General features: G+C 38.2%; 2 protein-coding genes across 13 annotated transcripts in view; one reads left to right on the top strand and one right to left on the bottom strand.

Annotated features, from left to right (window-relative positions):
* CASK (calcium/calmodulin dependent serine protein kinase) overlaps nt 1–18,848 on the bottom strand; it is a 465,298-nt gene that overhangs the window by 188,325 nt on the left and 258,125 nt on the right. The gene's annotated exons all lie outside the window — the stretch shown is intronic.
* Nucleotides 14,997–17,667, top strand: GPR82 (G protein-coupled receptor 82). Its single transcript, XM_027772027.1, has one exon. It carries the CDS (start codon nt 15,025–15,027, stop codon nt 16,033–16,035), a length of 1,011 nt encoding a protein of 336 aa, XP_027627828.1. The 5' UTR covers nt 14,997–15,024; the 3' UTR covers nt 16,036–17,667.

Genomic DNA, 18,848 nt, shown 5'->3' with positions numbered 1-18,848 from the left:
TGAGAGATAAACTACAAAATCCAAATATCTGAGAACAGATATCTAAAACAATTTTTAAGAGGTAGAAAGTCTCTTATATTAGGAGGTGACCTGACCAAAGGTATTAATATATATGCGGAAAGAACTGGCATGCACTGGGCAAAGCAGGGGAGAGTAAGAAAAATTGGAAAGAAGAAGCAAGCTCTAGGAACATGTTGGTACTGCCTATCTAAGCACAGTCCAGGGGGTTAGTCTTGGCCAATGCAGTATTACGATCCCACTGGTAAAGCCATGGCGAGAATTATGGAGAGGCTGAATCAAATAGGTTTCCTTAACTCAATGACCTTAAATATTATTAAATAAAGAAGTGAGAGGCAGCCTTGCAAACAGGTTAAAAGGGCGGATGATGCAGTCAAGACTTCCTGAGAACAATTTCTGGCTCCACCACTTTCTACACAACCTTGGAGAAGTTCTATTTATTCTACTGAGAAAATAGGTAACAGCAGTGCTTCACTCAGGGTTGTTATGAGGATGAATGAGTTAATGAATACATTTGACAAGTAGGAAACATACATATATGTTATCCAAATACCCAAGTGCCAAGGGAAAGGCCAGGTTAATACATATAATGGAATAGCCAGAAGCTCAATGCAAACATCAGGGCTAGGGAGATACACAGTAGAAGCCAATTTGGCTCAAAGGAGGTGGAGGAGGCAACTAAAAAAGGGTAGCCTTAGCTTTCATTAGTAGCAATGTCCAGGACAGGAGCGGTAACAGACCCATGCTATTTTATGCTAGTCACAACCATATTCTGAAATTTGAGCAAGTAGAAGAGGAACATGAGGATACCCAACAAGATGACAGAAGAAGATATGTTGACACATATCTGATCCTTGGCTTTGTCTTGTGTAATCACAGTGGCTGCTCTGGGCACCACACTACATTCTGAAATGGGGACATGGAACTTGCTCTATAAACTTGGCCAAACAGCATAAACTCGGGCAGGAATGGCCACCACTTGAATGTGTTCTTTTTTTCAAATTTCATCCAATAGCAGATTTCAGCATCAAAAGATCTGAATACCTTCCATTGATAATGCTGGCATAGCTGTTACAGGCCCTTTGCAGACAGTTCCTGTCTACATTTCCTGTCTCTTTCTGTGTCCTATTACTTATCTAGACTTTCTAGCACCCCATCACCCCCACCCTCCCCACTGTTTTTTTTTCCTTTCCTGTACTCAGCAGCACCCCTTGCTCTTCTCCAATTCACTTTGTCTCTTTGCTTTCTCACTTTCTCTTTGAATTGTCTTTCTCACAGTTTTGAGTCCTCTTCTGTGTCCCTGATTTATCAGAAATAGAAATGCTTCATATCTGTGTGGAAATTCAGTTTGTACTCAAAAGAAAAACACTGTTTCCTCTATATTGAAAACAACTTTCAGCTGGCTGCAAAGGGAACTGATGAGGTTTGCATGCATGTTCATATTCAGTTCCCCTTTGTGGCCAGTGAGACTTGAAAAACACAGGAACAGACAGGGTCAGCTCTTGTGGGGACTGATTGCAGGGTTCCAAATATATGTGGCAAGGAGGGAGTGCAGGCAGCTAAGTAAGTAAATGTGAGGCTCATGGTCCAATAGTTGGATATTTATGAGCCTCAAAATAACGAAACCTTGAATCACAAGTGCAACCTAGCCATGGTGGTGATGGTAGGGGGGAGTTCCCCACCATGCCAGACTAATCATCATTCTATAATACATCCTTTCAGCTCTAAGCACTGGAGATGCCAGTGAATTTATCCAGCTCTCACGATTGAACAAACCATTGGGAAGTAGCAGAAATAAAACATTTTTCTAGTTTTATTGGAAAACTAGGTTAATATTCTGGAAACAGAAAAGAAAGAGAGTGGTTATTTACAGAAGAAAAAAAAAACTACCAAGGAAATAGTATGAATTCATAGCACATTGAACATAACTTTCAATATGAAAAATAATCAAAGCAACACGGTAGCTCTAAGTCCAAAGAGGGACACGGTGGGCATCCCTTTGCAAAGGAAAATGTCTTTCTCTTTGAGGAATATTACCCAGGAAACAGGATTCTGAGGTACATGTAATAATCCCTAAGGAAATGGCCAATTCACTGTACTTCGAGGAAAAAATATGAAAATCTATCTAAAACATTAAAACTGCAGCACTTTGGTAGATTCAAGGTGGCCCCAAATTCTGTGCTGTTCCACCTTCCAAACGTGGAGTCTATTTCCGCACCCCTAGAATATGAGCAGGTATGGACACTTGCTTTGACCGATAAAAATGTGGTGGGCATGTATGACAGCTGAGCAAGGCCTTAAGAGGCGTTACAGTTTCTAGTGTTGCCCTTTTGGAACCCTGACATCATCACATGGAGAGAGATGCCCAGCCTGCCCAACTGTCCCAGATGATGCTCTAGATGTTGGAGGGTGGCCCTCTTGGTCAATCCATCCTCAACTAAGCTACTAGATGACTAAGCTAAGCTACATGAATGACTCCAGGTGAGACTAACAGAATAACAGCCCAGCCGAGCCCAGAATTATAGGTAATAACACGATTCAGTGAATACATGGTGGATGTATTTATGACACCAAGCCTAGAGGTGGTCTGTATGCAGCAATAGATAAATGAGGCATATAAAATATAAAGAATGCTGGCCCTGTGGCCTAGTGGCTAAGGAAATCAGGTCCCACATGGCTGACTACGGTTTGAATCCCAGCTCTGGTGCTGTGAAAAATACACCAGGCATGCACACGTGTGTGCCCAGGATCCCTGCAGGATGGAGAAATGAAGAAAGGATTGTGGTGTGACCATGTCCCATTGGGGGTGCTTTCTCCCTCACTCTCTCCATGTCCCTCTCTGGTGAGAGCACGTGCCATCTGGCAATTAAAAATACCAAAAAGAGAGAGAGAGAGAGAGAGAGAGATGCATAAAAAGAGTATATGTTGCATTAATTTCTAAAAGGGCAACAACAAATACAGTAAGTAACTTAACAAAACATATAATGCCTTGAATTATTTTACTTGAAAGCTGTGTATGTATGTGAGAGAGATAGAGAGAGAAATGTAGTTTCCAAACCATTGCAGGGTGGGGAGTGCTGGAGTTACTGAAGATTTGGTAACAAATCACATCTTCTCAGAGATAAGAACTAGCATACACTATCTCTTATGGGGAGAGTTGAAATCTAAGGCAACCAATTAGAATGTCTCTTCAGAGGCAGGATCTGCATAGTTGTTAGACAGACAGGTGGAAGTGACTTCAATGGAGAACAAAAGTGATTTCTCCTATGCTTTTTTTTAGGTAAAATGCCTTAAAATACTTTAAGTTATGCTTATTAATAGACAATGTATTTTCACTCTAAGTCTCTTAGTATCACTTGACTTTATAAACTGACTACCAAAGGGGTGGCAGGTGGTGTGGTGGCTAAAGGTGTTGGACTCCCACATGGCTGACCATGGTTCAAGTTCCAGACCTCCTGGTGGCTCGCTTTTTCACTTTCTCTCCCCACCCCCCGTCAAATTAAAAAAAATAATAAAGTTAAATAAAATAATAACATTTAAAAAAATCAATGACTCCTTTAAAAAAACACAAGCTTTCTACCTCTTGCTATGATTAAAAAAAGTTAAAGGAAAACTAAAGATATGGTAATAAAAACTTTCACATACTAAAACATGTCAGACATTATTGGGACTATTGTAGTTGTGAATAGTTTACAGAGATGACTCCAGTGATAATCACTAGCATGAAACAAACCAAAACAATCCCCAGATGACATATCCAATTTTTTTAGAATTATTTTATTTAACTATTTATTTATTTTAATTCGATCAGAGAGTGACAGAGAGAGAGAGAGAGAGAGAGAGAGAAAGTGAGCCACCAGGTCTAGGACTTGAAGCTCAGTCAGCCATGAGGGAGTCCAGAGCTCTTAACGGAGTCCAGTGCCCTTAACCACCAAGCCATCTGGTGGCCCCACCACATATCCTATTAAAGGCAGACGAGTGGTAACTGAGTTTTCATCTTAAGGGCAGAAATCAAAATTAATTTTATTAATTTTATTCCTTCGTGCTTGAAGCTTTCAGTTACCAAAATAAAGAAGTTTGTTATTTTATTAGAGCTTAAGAAAAGTGTTCTATTGCTTTAAGTTTCCAGTTAGAAAATAGTACTACGCAGTCAGCTTATGCTTCAGTCCCAACTAGCAGAAGGTTTATCTAGGGCTGGTAATATACTGCCCTCTGCTGGCCAAGCACCATCAAAAAAGTGAGCCTCTTGCAGACATCTGCATTACAATTTGACACACGTTCCTTTTTTCCAACTTTTTCTACCAGGTATTTCTATAGTTATAGAACGATAAAGAACTTACATCTCACAGGTTTTTGAAAAAAAAAAAAAACCACATTTTAGGCTGGTTTATGATAGGGCAATGGGAAGAAGAGGTAACATGAAGATAGAAATGATGCCATATATAGTGCTATTTGAGAAATATTAAAACATCAAGACTTATTTACAGTGATGCCTTAAAATCACTACTTCAAGTTTTATATATGCCCATCCATTAAAAGATTACCAGCGAACAGCAGGTTTAGGCAAGAATTGTCAATGAATGCTAAAATCTACTGAGTGAAAGGGAAACAGTATATTCAGAGAATCACAAAATATAATCCTCAGATTATTTACCAGTTACAAAGGGAAAAGGGCACCTACCTTTACAATGGTGAGACAAGAAGGAGTTAGTACGTTTCCAGACTGAAAACAGGAAACAGGTTCATAGATGAAATATCAGGTTGTTGGAAAAGTCATGATGTATTTTTCTGTCTGTCTATACAAAAATGTGTCACGACTTTCCCGACAACCCAATATATTTTTGGTCAGTGGGGATAGTTGGTCACGTGACCCAAAGCAATAAACCAGATTTTGGTGAGGACTATCATATATATTGAGTCAGTATAAAGTAGCAGGTAAGAATGCACTCTGAAGTCAGACTACCTGGGTTCCAAAACAGGCCTTACAAGATACCAACTGTAGTACACAGGCAAGTTACTTATCTTCTACAGACCTAAATCTATCATCCAGAAAATGACGGTAACAATAGTACCTATCTCAGAGAGGTTCTTAAAATTATATAAATTACACATATTATAAAAGCAGTTCTGTGGCTGGCATTTATTATTATTATTAGTTTTCTAAAAGTGGTTCTCAGGAAAACTTGTGATTTCAGTACCTGGGGTTCTTAATAACAGAAAATGAATATGGATATCAACAGGTACAGAGGGAAGACCTCAGATACCCTGTCAATTTTTCCTGTCTTCCCTTGGCATCTCTTTCTCTTTTTACCTCCTAAATAAGGACAGGAAATGGGACCAGCAGTTAGTGTAATGGCTGTCGCTGGACTCCCATGTAGTCGAACGCGGTTCGAGTCCCAGACCCGGTGGCTTAAAACTCATGCCGGGCGCGTGTGCGTGCGTGCTCAAGATCCCGAGAGGAGAATGGAGGAGAAGGGATTGCGGTGTGGCCATCCCCCGGGTGATTTCTCACTTTCTGTCTCTTTGTCTCTGTCTGGCTGGCGAGTGCACGTGCCCTATAGCAAAAACCTCTCCGAAAAAAATAAATAAATAAATAAATAAATAAATAAGGACAGGAAATGACATGGAGCAGGAAACTTAAGATAAGTAATGTAGATACTCAAAAGAAGTGACTGGTAATAAAATGGCCATGAAACTTTGGTCCTGGAAAGGAGACAGTAGAGTGGTGAGAATTCTGGGCACTTACATACAATGTCTGTTTAATTCTCTGTCTCATAGTAGTCCAACTTGCTGTTTTCCAGGGTGTGTGTGTGTGTGTGTGTGTGTGTGTGTGTGTGTGTATGTAGTACCTGTGGCAACAGAATAGGCCGAACTATTTTTAGAACTCTAACATCAAATGCTTCCTTTTCAGAAATCTTTATCTGATTTTAGCTTTTCAAAGAACACATAGAAAAGAACTACTTTTAGCTTTTCAAAGAACACATAGAAAAGAATGGCTGGCTCTGAAGTATGATTATGAACCAAATTTGACTGATTCAAAGATGTTGAAATTCAAAATTTGACTGTCCTCAGGGATATTTTTGCTTCATCTAATCCAATGCTAAAGTTTCTCCCCTTTCCTAAACCTGCCAATCCTGTCTGCTTTCCAACTACGCCCTCTGAGATGGTTCCAATTCTAATGACTGCCACTGAGGCCGCTAGAGTGTCTCTGTGCTGTGCACTCCTAAAAGACAATGTGTCTAGCAAGCATATTTCAGCCTATATGAAAAGACAAAAGTCAAAATTGAAGCACTGTGAAACTGGTTATCAGGTCTACTTACGTTTTATCATTAGATTGTTTCTACAAGGCTAAGAACTCTTTGGTGCACTGTAAATGTCAACATTTTGGACTGTATTTTTTTAATAGTTACTGAGAGAAATCCTCCCACTGCGTGCTGAGAAACCCACTCTTAGGTGCAAGTAGAGGTTCTTTTTCACACCTTGCTTAAGGGTGGAGGATGAACAGAGCTGCTTGCAGTAGGCGGTGAGGGCCTGAGAACAGAGCAACTGGAAACAGGGCTGTGGCCAGACACCACATCCTGAAGCGAGCAGGGTGCTCAGCAAGCCTTGAGCACACCATGGCTTTGAGAAACAGGGCTGTACTTTACTCCCTAAAAGTAAGTGCTGGGTTGGTGTGCACTGAACTGGACAAGACTTACTGCATCCCACATTTTGGAGAAATAATTTGTTTTTGAATGTGATGTTCTAATCTCATTCTAAATTAGGTATGTCTTCCCTTTCTGCACACCAGCTTCCTGATGCCCTCAGCATCTGATTGGTGAGACAGAGTACATAAAAGGCCAATGGCAGCAAGTTTAGATGCTAGCTTAGATACTCTAAAATAACTTTCTGGCGGAAGCACAAAAGTTCAGTTATGACTAAGCTGACTTGTGTCCTCTGGGTTCGGGCTCTGAGGAAAATTGCTAAGGGTCCCTAATTCTAACCCCAAGAATCCATGTGAGTCAAGAAAGCACTCATGGACTACTGCTATATACAGTCCATCACGGATGATCAAAATGAATGACCGCATGCCTGCCCTTTGAACTGCTCTCACTGAATCACTCCAAAGGAATTCTGGGGCCAGATTAATAAAGTCAATACTTACACAAATCATCTCCAAAGCAGGATACTTAGCACAAGACAGGACTTGAACTGTAGGAAACGAATGTCTCAAGGAGGTAGATCATGAGGGTCAGAACAGAACACTTAGAAGACCAGTATTTTGCAGAAGATGTAAGAAGTAATTTGAATTGTTAGGTGAAATTTTAAAGAGGAGAGGGATGAGAAAGATGAATGAAAACCAAAATCACCCACCAGTGATTCAAATGTGAAAAGTCCAGGGGGACCACTTTCACAGAGAACAGAGAACTTGCAATGTACTTTATTACTCTTGAAATTTCTACCTGACAAGTAATAATATTTTTAAAAAATAATTAATTTTATTTATTATTATTTTTTGATTTGGAGAAAGCAAGCCACCAGGTTCACAACTCAAACCATGGTCAGCCATGTGGCAGTCCAGCACTTTAACCATCATGCCACCTGCCAGCCCTGACAATATTTTTGTTTTAACTAGTATTCCCTGACACTTATCTTTTTCTACACTCCAACAATATTTCCCAGTTTATGAGAAAAATTTATAAGTAGAATTTTCCTCGTATTTAGATTATGGAACTTACATCATAAAGAATTTATATGGACATTGCTGGGATAAAAATTAGCTTAGTGAAGTCCAGAATATTCCCAAATAGAAAGAAATTGGTCTTGCTTTTTTCCTATCATCAATTTCTGTCACCTCAGAATCTAGAACAGGAAATCCTGTCTGGAAAGAAGTTCCAAGTTCTAAAGAGTTGACCCTAATCTATTTACCATAAGGCATCGTTATTGACCTGCAAGGAAAACCAATAATTTTCTGTTTTCTAAGGTAGAGAATGAGGTCATTTGAAAGTAAATTGAGGGACCAGCAGTCAGAGTAATGGCTATGTTGCTGGACTCCCATGTAGTCGACCATGGTTCGAGTGCTGGACCCGGTGGCTTAAACTCATGCCGTGCATGTGTACGTGCGTGCCCAGGATCCCGAAAGGAGAATGGAGAAGGGATTGCGGCATGCCCATCCCCCCTGGGGGGTGATTTCTTGCTTTCTGTCTCTCTCTCTCTGTCTCTGTCTGTCTGGCGAGCGCATGTGCCCTATAGCAAAAAAAAAAAAAAAAAAAGAAAGAAAGAAAGAAAGAAAGAAAGAAAGAAAGAAAGAAAGAAAGAAAGAAAGAAAATTGACTAGCTGTGTCACCTCAGGCATGCATTTAACCTCTTTAAGTCTCAATTTCCTGTCTCTAGGTGTCTATGTAAAATGCTCTGTTCAATACCTGGCATGAAATTGTTGCCCCATGTGTTCTCTTCTCACATGTGAAAGTGTTCTGTTCTCACTTTATCAAAGTTGCTCCCATAAAGCCTGTTGGAACCACTGTGATTCACTGTTTCCACCCTTTTCTAATTCATAGTGCATGTGAAGTCTGTATCATACATCACTATTAATCTAAATTCTCAGCTTATTTGTGTGATTGCCCTTAAATTTCCTGAGACCCTAAATTAGCTTCTGGCTAACATTTATGAGGAAACTTCAAAGAGTTCATGGGAAAATGTAATGAAAGTATGAGTTTATTTGGGTACAAAAAAATTTTGAAATTCATGCATCGTTTCCATGAACTTTTTGAAGACCTGCAAACTTCTGTGACCACGATGTGCCACTAGAAACCTAGTAGAGATTCCAATTCGCTGAATGAGTTGTACTGTTTAAGAAAAACATAGAGCACAAGAAAATCATAATGGTGTAAGAATTGGTACAACTTAAATCTAACTAGGCATTCTTCCTAATATGTAAGCAATGGTTTCTTATTTGATTTTTTTAGTTTGCTGGTGAGAGAAGTGAGAAAGCACCCTCTCAGAGGGGGATGACCATGCCTCAATCCCTTCTCCTCCGCTCTCCTCTCAAGATTTTGGGCATGCACGCACATGTGCCCAAATCACATATTCAGCCATGTGGGATCCAGCTGCCTTAACCACCACACCACCTGGCTGTCCCCTGACAATGGTTTTTAAACAAGTACTTCTGACTCTTCCTTTTGGTTCAATGGTTGACTGACATCTGTGGTAGCTAGCTTCAAGATACTGCCCAGTGATCATCGCCTCCTGTTATTTACCCCCCACATACTGACTAACAGAATACTGAGGAAGTCAGTGTTGACTTCAGAGGCAAGTTCCAACAAAGGCATTGTAGCCATGGATTTTTTTTTCCTCCTAAATTGCTTGTTCTTGGGAAAATCAGTCATCATACTGTGACACACGGTGATGTGACCTTGGGCAACTTATATGACCTTTGTGAGTTTCAGTTGTTGCACCCCAGCTGCGAATTCTCAGAAGACCACCATGGAGCTCATTCCGATGTAAGCACACAAGGGTCGCTTTTATTCAGGTTCGAGCCAGGACTCCCAATCTCACTGGCTCAGCAGGTCAGAGTTGAGAGCCCCGTGTGTTAACTGGTTTGGGTTTTTATTTGCTGTTAGGGGGTAGGTCATCAGGTGACTATACATTGGTTGTAGATTACATGGTGAGTAGCTGTCTCTCCTCAGTTGGTCATTAAGTCGTTAAGTTAGGCAAGAAAGTTATTTTAGGTTTCTGGTCTTCCTTCCTTCCTTCCTTCCTTCCTTCCTTCCTTCCTTCCTTCCTTCCTTCCTTCCTTCCTTTCCTTTTCTTTTTTTTATCGGTCAGCCCTGGTGGGGTGATGGTTTTATAACTTTCTTTTATGTGACTGGCTCACCTCTTTGAAATGGTGCCGTCCCTCAATAAGGTGGGACAAAATAGAGTCACTCTGCTTTTGCTCTGGTCTCTTACAGTATTCCTCACCTTTAAAATGAAGATTATTCGTTTCACAGGGTGTTGTGAAGACTGAATAAGACTAGCATGTAAAACACAAAGCAGGATGTCTGACACATACAAAGCGTTAGAAAATGTTGCTAATTAATGGCGGTGATGTTAGCAGAAGCTGGGGTAGCAGCAATCACCTAGATGTGAGATGTGAAATCATCAAAGATGATGATTTGGTTTTTGGCTTGCATAACTGAAGGAGTGAAGTTATTATTTACTGAGTTTGGGGACAATGGAGGAAAGCAAGGGCATCCTCTGTTGGACCAAAGGTGTTTAAGTCCCAAACAGGTAATAGCAAAACTATTTTCAATCACTTATACACAGCATCCCATTTCCATTCTTTCTTCTCTTCAAGCTGCTTTGGTTCTAAGCAATTCCTTCCCAGAACATACGAAATTGTTGATGTAAACACGGGATTCTAGAAACCAAATTACTCTGCAATCAAAGGCCTGGATGAGTCATTGTTCTTAAGTAAATTATGTCAAAGCATTGTAAAGATGGACAGCACCAGAACAAAATCCAGACCCTTCAAGTAGTTCTCACTTTTGTTTGAGAGAGAAGCATTGGCAAACATCAGAGAGAATTTATGCGGTCAATATGAAATAAGGTAAACACTAGAGGTTAAGAGAAATGGCAAAGTACTTCTATTAATTGTAAATGAGGATTTGCTGATAATTAAAGTGCTAAGGTTTGATGAAGTTAGATTTCTATTCTCTTTTTCAGACTCCCACTGGTTTTTGACTACCGAAGGAAGGGTGGTATTAATTCAAGTCTGACTTCTCAGCTGTACTCAATTGTTTTTTATTTAGTTACTAGTTCAAAAACTGACTAAATAACTTTATGCATAGGTTTTCTAATTTTTAAAAATATCCTAATGTAACTGTTCATTTGATCTGAGGCGTATTTGCCACTTGCCAGGATTCCCCAAATACATCATGAAAAGCTCTAGACAAGGCACTCACTCACTACCCATGGAATTCAAATGAAAGTAGCACAAGGCAATTAGAACTAGTGAGTTAGTTCATTAGTAACCAAATTAGTACCCTTTAACCCCCACTGGGTGCACTCTGGGCTGACAGTGAGCTTCTCTGGGTTCTAACTCTCTTCAACTTTAAAACAAAGACATAGAAGGTCATAAAGTTCTATTCCAGGTCTCTGATATTTGATTGTGGCAAGCTTCTGAATAAGAAAACCTTGAATTTTGTTTCCCTCTACTCTTGATAAAGATGGATTGCAAACAAGCCATCTACAAATGATTTTAAAGACAAGTTTATGCCAATATTCTATAGGGTTACTACAAAGTACTTCTCTCTCTCTGCATTGTAGAAAACTAGTCATGGGGGATTCAACCTTTCAATTTAGCATCTGCCAATCACACTAATCTAGCTAACTGAGGTGTAAACTAGATTGTGAAATAATCATAAGGAAGTATGATATGTATATTGTCCACTAACTTCCTCTCACTACAGAAATAGAGAAATGGGGTTTTTTTGAGGAGGCAGTTGCTATATTCACCAAAACTATTGAATTTCTTCAATATTTTTGTTTAATTTTCTCCCCCCCTTACTGTAACTGTAGTTGGTGTCATGCCTGAATCTATTTACATTAACTAAGGACATAGGAAGAGCGAAGATCGGAGAATTTTAAGTCTGAAATTTGGCATCACTACCTTGAACAATATATGCCTTAGTTGGCATAAACTACTTATACAGGTAAGGGTGATTATTTATTCATGTTTAGTTTAAAACTGAATTCTAAAAACTCTGAGAGGACTAACCTGTTTACATTTTGAAAACTTATCATTAAGTAATCAGCATGTTAATAATGCGGATAATCATTAGTAATTGAAGTCAGAGTAATAGAACTTTTCGTTGTCAAATTAGCAGAGACACGATATATGCAGGAGTGACTGTAGACACACTCTGCTGAAGGGAACGCAGACATGCAGACATTTTCTGGAAAGTAGTTCTGTATCTGTAACATATCATTTTTATTTGACTTCTTAAGTTGAACAGTATTTTCCATGTTGAAAAAATTATCTAGTAGTTTTACAATCAAAGTTTATTTTTAAATTAGGAGAAGTACACAATAGATACAAGTTTGGGAAGCTAGATATGGTGAACTAGTTGTCGTTTGCTATGCTGAGGTTCCTGCAGAGACTCTGAAAAAGCTAGCCTCTGTAAAAGTCTTGCCTCCCTTTTGTTCAGAAGCATTTGCTATCAATAATCACACTGAAGCACCATTACCTTTATGGTTTTTAGTATATTGTACATTATCTACACAAGGCAGGGGCTAGTGCTTTCCTTTAACGCCATCATAAAAGTAAGCTCCATTCAAAATCAAAATCTACTTTGAGAAGATAAATTTGTCCTTAAGAAATAAATGGGCTTATTCCCCTCTCTATTTGACTGACCTTGAAATCGGTTAAATTACATATTAGGTTTATGTATTTATAATTGGGTCTGTACTAACTACAACCAGACTCTAATTCTCCAGGCTGTACTGGATTCAGAAACAAACTCACTTTGAAACATGGATTGCTTTCCAGATATAAGCTGCAAAGAGATAAAATAAAATGATAAAGGCACTGGTAGACATGAATGAAAGGTTTTAGTATTTGCTCCTAGACAATGGGAAGCCCTCAAAATTTCAAGTCTTATGGATTGTTTGGTTTAAAAAAATATATTTCAAAGTTATAATAAAATATTTTGGAAAAAATTCCCTCTTTCTATTTTCCAAGATGAAAATAAAACCGTGATTCTGAACAGGAATAGACAGTAAAATAGCCCTGAGGGGCTTGGGAATGATAAGAATCTCAGAAGGCTGTGTATGGTGAAATTTTTATGCTTACCAAAAGAAAGAATGTGATTTTAAAAAAATTAAAAGAGAAACCCTGCTCTAGATCATAAAAAAGTGGAGAATGTATGCTCAGGTGATATTGAGGAACACAGGGAGATGCAGCACATTCTGAAATTGACCAGAATCCATTAACTTTCGTTATTCTCATCTGAAATAAGGAAATATGGAGAAAAATAAGAATGAAATGTTTAGGTGTAAGTAGAATGTGATTTTAAAAAAATTAAAAGAGAAACCCTGCTCTAGATCATAAAAAAGTGGAGAATGTATGCTCAGGTGATATTGAGGAACACAGGGAGATGCAGCACATTCTGAAATTGACCAGAATCCATTAACTTTCGTTATTCTCATCTGAAATAAGGAAATATGGAGAAAAATAAGAATGAAATGTTTAGGTGTAAGTCATCAGCACTTCGTGTGTACCCTCTGAAGTAAGAAGATTAAAAAAAAAATAGAAAAGTGAAAACCAGGGCCACCAGGAGTCTTAGTGATTCAGGTGCTGGACTCCCATATGATCAACTACAGTTCAAGCCTCAGACCTGGTGGCTTGAAACTCATGCCGGGTGTGTGTGTGTGTGTACACGTGCCTGTGTGTCCAGAATCCCAGGAAGAGATTGGAGAAGGGATTGTGGTGTGGCCATCCCCCCTGGGGGGTGATTTCTCACTTTCCCTCTCTCTGTCTTCCTCTCTTTGGTGAGCACATAAGTGACAAAAACAAGAAGAAACAAACAAAAAAAGAAAAGCAACAACTATACCTGCATTTATAATATCACATTTCCAAGAAAACTGAAAAACTCAAATATGTACTAAATTACACACAAGGACACATGGGGGCGCCCTAATCAACAAATACAGCAACTACAGTTCTGACATACAATTTTAAAGTAATCTTTTTATTGAAGCATGACAGTTTAATATTAAATATGTGAAACGAGAAATTACTGCTGCCCTGTGGTAATGATCCTGGCATTTTGGAGTCTATCCTTGGTTGCTATATTTTCCCTCTGTTCAACTCAGGATTTGCCTGGGTTTTTGTTTGCATGGAAATGAGTGTACTTCAAAAACATGAAGAGACTCTTCTGATAATATTAGATTATAGAGAAGTGTTTTAACCTAGCCATGAAAAGACAGATTTTGAGGGGCCAGAAGGTGGTGTGGTGGTTAAGGCACTGGACTCCCACATGGTTGAAAGTGGTTCGAGTCTCGGACCTGGTGGCTTGAAAATCACACCAGGTGTGTGTGCATGAGTGCCCAAAATCCTGAAAAGAGGATGGAGTACAAGGGATTGTGGCATGGCCATTTCCTGTGGGTGGTTATTTCTTACTTTCCTTCTCTCAATCATTCTCTATTTCCCTCCAGGAGAGCACATGTGCCCTATGGAAAAAACCTTAAAAAAAGAAGAAAAAAGAGAAGACACATTTTGAAAACTATTTAAATATAATTAATGTCTAATTAAAAACTAACTCATCTATTAATGTGGCCACAAAATGCCTTTGCAATGTCTTCCTTTTGCCAGTGTGTATTGTTTGAATGTACCTTAACATTGACAAATCTTCAGTTTTGGGAAAAATGACTCGTTTATAAATTGCTTTATACTCTAAGAACTATAGCTTCCTCTAATATAAAATGATAAATACTAGGGAAACAGCAGTTAGCGTAATGGCTATGTCGCTGGACTCCCACATAGTCGACCGCGGTTCACGTCCTGGACCCAGTGGCTTAAAACTCACGCCGGGCGCGTGTGCGTGCGTGCCCAAGATCCCGAGAGGAGAATGGAGGAGAAGGGATTGCGGCGTGACCATCCCCCGGGGGGGTGATTTCTCGCTTTCTGTCTCTCTGTCTCTCTCTGTCTGTCTGGTGAGTGCACGCGCCCTATAGCAAAAACCTCTCAAAAAAATTATAAATACCGAATATTTAACTATTTACATCAAATTCTGTTTTTCAGACAAAGGCATTATCTATTGTAATACATAATCTTCTGTTTTTATTTCAATCGGAACAATTGTGATTAGAAAAGGTAGAGAGTCTTCTATACTTTCCCTTTCCATGCAATCCATTTTTGTCACTATTTTATTTCATCCCATGTGTTTTTTCTTTACTATTCAGCTTAAACACAGCCATAATTTTAATATTAAATATCTGCAATTCTGTTCTAGCTCCTGTGACAAAATTCAAGAAAATCTGTTATAAATGAGTAACAATTCAACATGCATTCGACCATCCATGATCTCTTCCATGGCTTTACCAATCAGTTACACCTTCCTTTGTATTGTTGGTCTCTTCGGCAACTCTCTCTCCCAGTGGGTATTTTTAACAAAAATAGCTAAGAAAACATCAACGCACATCTACCTGGCACACCTTGTGACCGCAAACTTACTTGTGTGCAGCGCCATGCCTTTCATGGGTATCTACTTCCTGAAAGGTTTCCAATGGCAATATCATTCTGTGCAATGCAGAGTGATCAACTTTCTGGGAACTCTATGCATGCATATAAGCATGTTTGTCAGCCTCTTAATTTTAAGTTGGATTGCTGTAAGCCGCTATGCTACCTTAATGAAAAAGGATTCCGTGCAAGAAATCACTTCGTGCTATGAGAAAATATTTTATGGCCATTTACTGAAAAAATTTCGCCAGCCGAACTTTGCTAGGAAACTGTGTGTTTACATATGGGGTGTTGTTCTGGGCATAATTATTCCAATTGTCATCTATTACTCAGTCGTAGAGGCCACAGAAGGTGAAGAGGGTCTGTGCTATAATCAGCAGATGGAACTAGGAGCCACGTTTTCTCAGATTGCCGGTCTCATTGGAACCACATTTATTGGATTTTCATTTTTAGTAGTACTAACATCATATTACTCCTTTGTCAGCCACCTGAAAAAAATAAGGACCTGCACATCCATTATGGAGAAAGATTTGACTTACAGTTCTGTGAAAAGACATCTTTTGGTCATCCAGATTCTACTAATAGTTTGTTTTCTTCCATACAGTATCTTTAAACCCATTTTTTATGTTCTACACCAAAGAAAGGATTGTCAGCAATTGAATTATTTAATAGAAACAAAGAACATCCTCACCTGTCTTGCTTCAGCCAGAAGTAGCACAGACCCCATTATATTTCTTTTACTAGATAAAACGTTCAAGAAGACAATATATAATCTCTTTACAAAGTCTAATTCACCACATATACAACCGTATGATTGACTCCTGAATGGAAGACACCACAAAATAGAAAAGCATTCAAGTGACCCTATTAGGGACACCAAAGTATGTGATTAAGGTCATAGCTTGGTTGACAATAGGCACTGATAAAATTTCTTTGTTTTTTAAAAATAAATATATAGAGTCATAAAACTTGATTTATAGTTCTACTTATAGTAAAAGTTGAGATGGCAAAGACTTTCAGAGGCAAAAGTCAAGCATACTGAGAGGATCCCACTACATATGAAACCACGAGGTCAATTTCTCTTTAAACTCAACTGCGGATGCTGCTGTGTAGAACACAGTATTTCACAACTGTAGAAGAAGCAAATGGTTTATGTCTGCTTTTGAGACATTGGAATACAAGGGTCGGTCTATGGCTCCTGTTTGTTTTGCTGGTGATTTTTACAAACTTTAAAAGTAAATAAAAGATCAAAAAAACATGAAGAAATGCTCTCACTTTGGTCCTATTAAGATGCATGAAGAATGAATGAATGGAGTGCGAAAATCCAAAGTTTTATGAACTGGTTATTTATTTAGTATTATCTGGCTCATGTTATTGGGAAAGGCAATATTTACTGATTCCAATATTTGTTAAGCATATGTTATTTATAAATATTCTTAAATATTTCGATTAGGCTTTGTCAAAATAAAAAGCTAATTATGTTATTGTTGGTCCATCTTCATCACATTGTATCTTCCCGTGTTCAGTATAAATAATGTTGTTATTAATGACAAACAATATCTAGTATATAGGTATACATTCAGTTAATTTTTGTGAAATAAATGAATAAATAAGGTGGTATAATATAATATAGTTAAAGGGACTGACCCCTGGAGTTAAGACTCTCTGGGTTCAGTCCTGGTTACATCTCTTATTTGGCTGGGAGTCCTAGGTGTTAATTTCTCCATTTGAAGAATGGAAAATACTACCTTATTCCTGGTATGATTATTTAATTATATGATGTTACTGTTATGAGTTGCGATCACTTAGTAAGCACTTGCTGCATGCCAGGCACTCTGCTTATCTGCTTTATATGTGGTATTTTACTGATCACAACCCTAAAGTATGTGGAACTCACTGATGAAAAAAGTGAAGTGCACAGTTAAATAAATTGCTCAAATTTCCTCCAATATCTAAATAAATATTCAAGAGTAAGCATCTTTTAGTAGTAATTTCTTTCTTCCACGTAATCATGCCAATAAGACAAATGATGGTGACTACATTCTGTATTATACCCATTATAATTTTTAAAAAAGCATGTTCTTTCTTCCAAAGAGATTATAAGCACCTTTGGAGTTATAATCAATTTTCTATTTCTACTCCCATAGCACTTACATTCTTTTCTCAGATAAGACCCAAACAAAAACAGTTGAATAAAATCAACCATTAACTGTAACGTGCCACTTGGTTAGAGACTATTGAAAGACTCATTTTTCTCTCCATAAGATGATTTCTTCAGTGCTCATAAATTAAGTTCACATAGTACTTCCAAGTCTCTACTCTCATAGCTTTGTTCCTGAAATAGAACTGTAGAAACAATGTACTGTGTAGATTCTCTAAGAGCCATGTGTTTGAAACCACTAGAGCTTATGACACGTTTGTGGAATTTCCATTAAGAATAAATAAAAAAAGAATCCAGTAGATACTGTTTTCTCTTTTTTGACTTCAATGCTTAAATGAGAGAAGTAAATGGTCACAGAAAAATCTGAATATGTTAAATATTTACAATGTATGGGGGGGACTTCAAACAGTTTGTGAAAGAATGACAAAGGAGACCTGTAAACTCCTGGTGACCTCCCTGAATACTGGTTGCAAAGGGAGGTACTCAATCTAGTTTCTAGACATGCAAATCACAGAATAACTCAAAGCCCATCAAGACAGTTCCTGATATTACAGATTTCTCCGTCTTATTCTTACATGCGTTTTAAAACCAAAACTCAATAGACTAAGAGGAACTGAGATGATGATCAGTAATTTTCATTTAACACATGCTATACTGCATTAAACCTCACTGCACTTAGGGTTTCATATATCTACATATAATACAGATATAAATATTATTATATAGAATATATATTATTTTTAAAAATAAAGTGAGAATCACTCCACCCACTACTTTAAATGAAAGATAAAAGATATTACCAAAGTAGAGTTTCCTACATTTAAAAAGGCAGGAAGAAAAGAGGTATGCAATTTATTTTTCTTTCCTTTTTTTCCTTCCATATGGTGTGTGTGCTGCTTGCCAGAGAGAGACAGGGGAGGTCGGGTAGGAGGATGAGGAATCACCATATGAGATGGCCATGCTGCAATCTCTTATCCTCCAGTCTCCTCTCAGGATTTTGGGAATGCAAGCACACATGCCCAGCATGATTTTCAGGTTGCAGGGTCCAGGACTTAAACTGCACAGTTGCTCATGTGGAATCCAGCACCTTAACCTCCATGCCACATGCTAGCCCTGCAATTTCTTTTTAAGTTATTTACTGTGATTGAAAACTCCCATTACAATTCCCTGTACTAAATTATATACTGAGCTCACTGTCATCATGTTTATTTTTCACCAGAGATGCTTTCTTGAACAGTTGCTTATAAATTATGTTGAACTTTCTTCTGGTGTAATTAGAATTTTGTATACAATAACTTGTAAATTTACCATAATTTTGAGGTTTGGATTTCAGAAAAATATTTTTAATATATCTATGTGAGTTATAGTCAAACACAAATTTGGGGTTTTTGAAGTCTCAAATTTTGATTTATAGGCCGACAAAATTTTCTTTCTTTCTCTCTCTCTTCTCTCTCTCTCTCTTTCTTTCTT

This window comes from Tupaia chinensis, unplaced genomic scaffold, assembly GCF_000334495.1.
Source record: "Tupaia chinensis unplaced genomic scaffold, TupChi_1.0 Scaffold000248_1, whole genome shotgun sequence".
NCBI lineage: Eukaryota > Metazoa > Chordata > Mammalia > Scandentia > Tupaiidae > Tupaia > Tupaia belangeri.
This window is presented reverse-complemented; position numbering and strand designations above follow the sequence as displayed.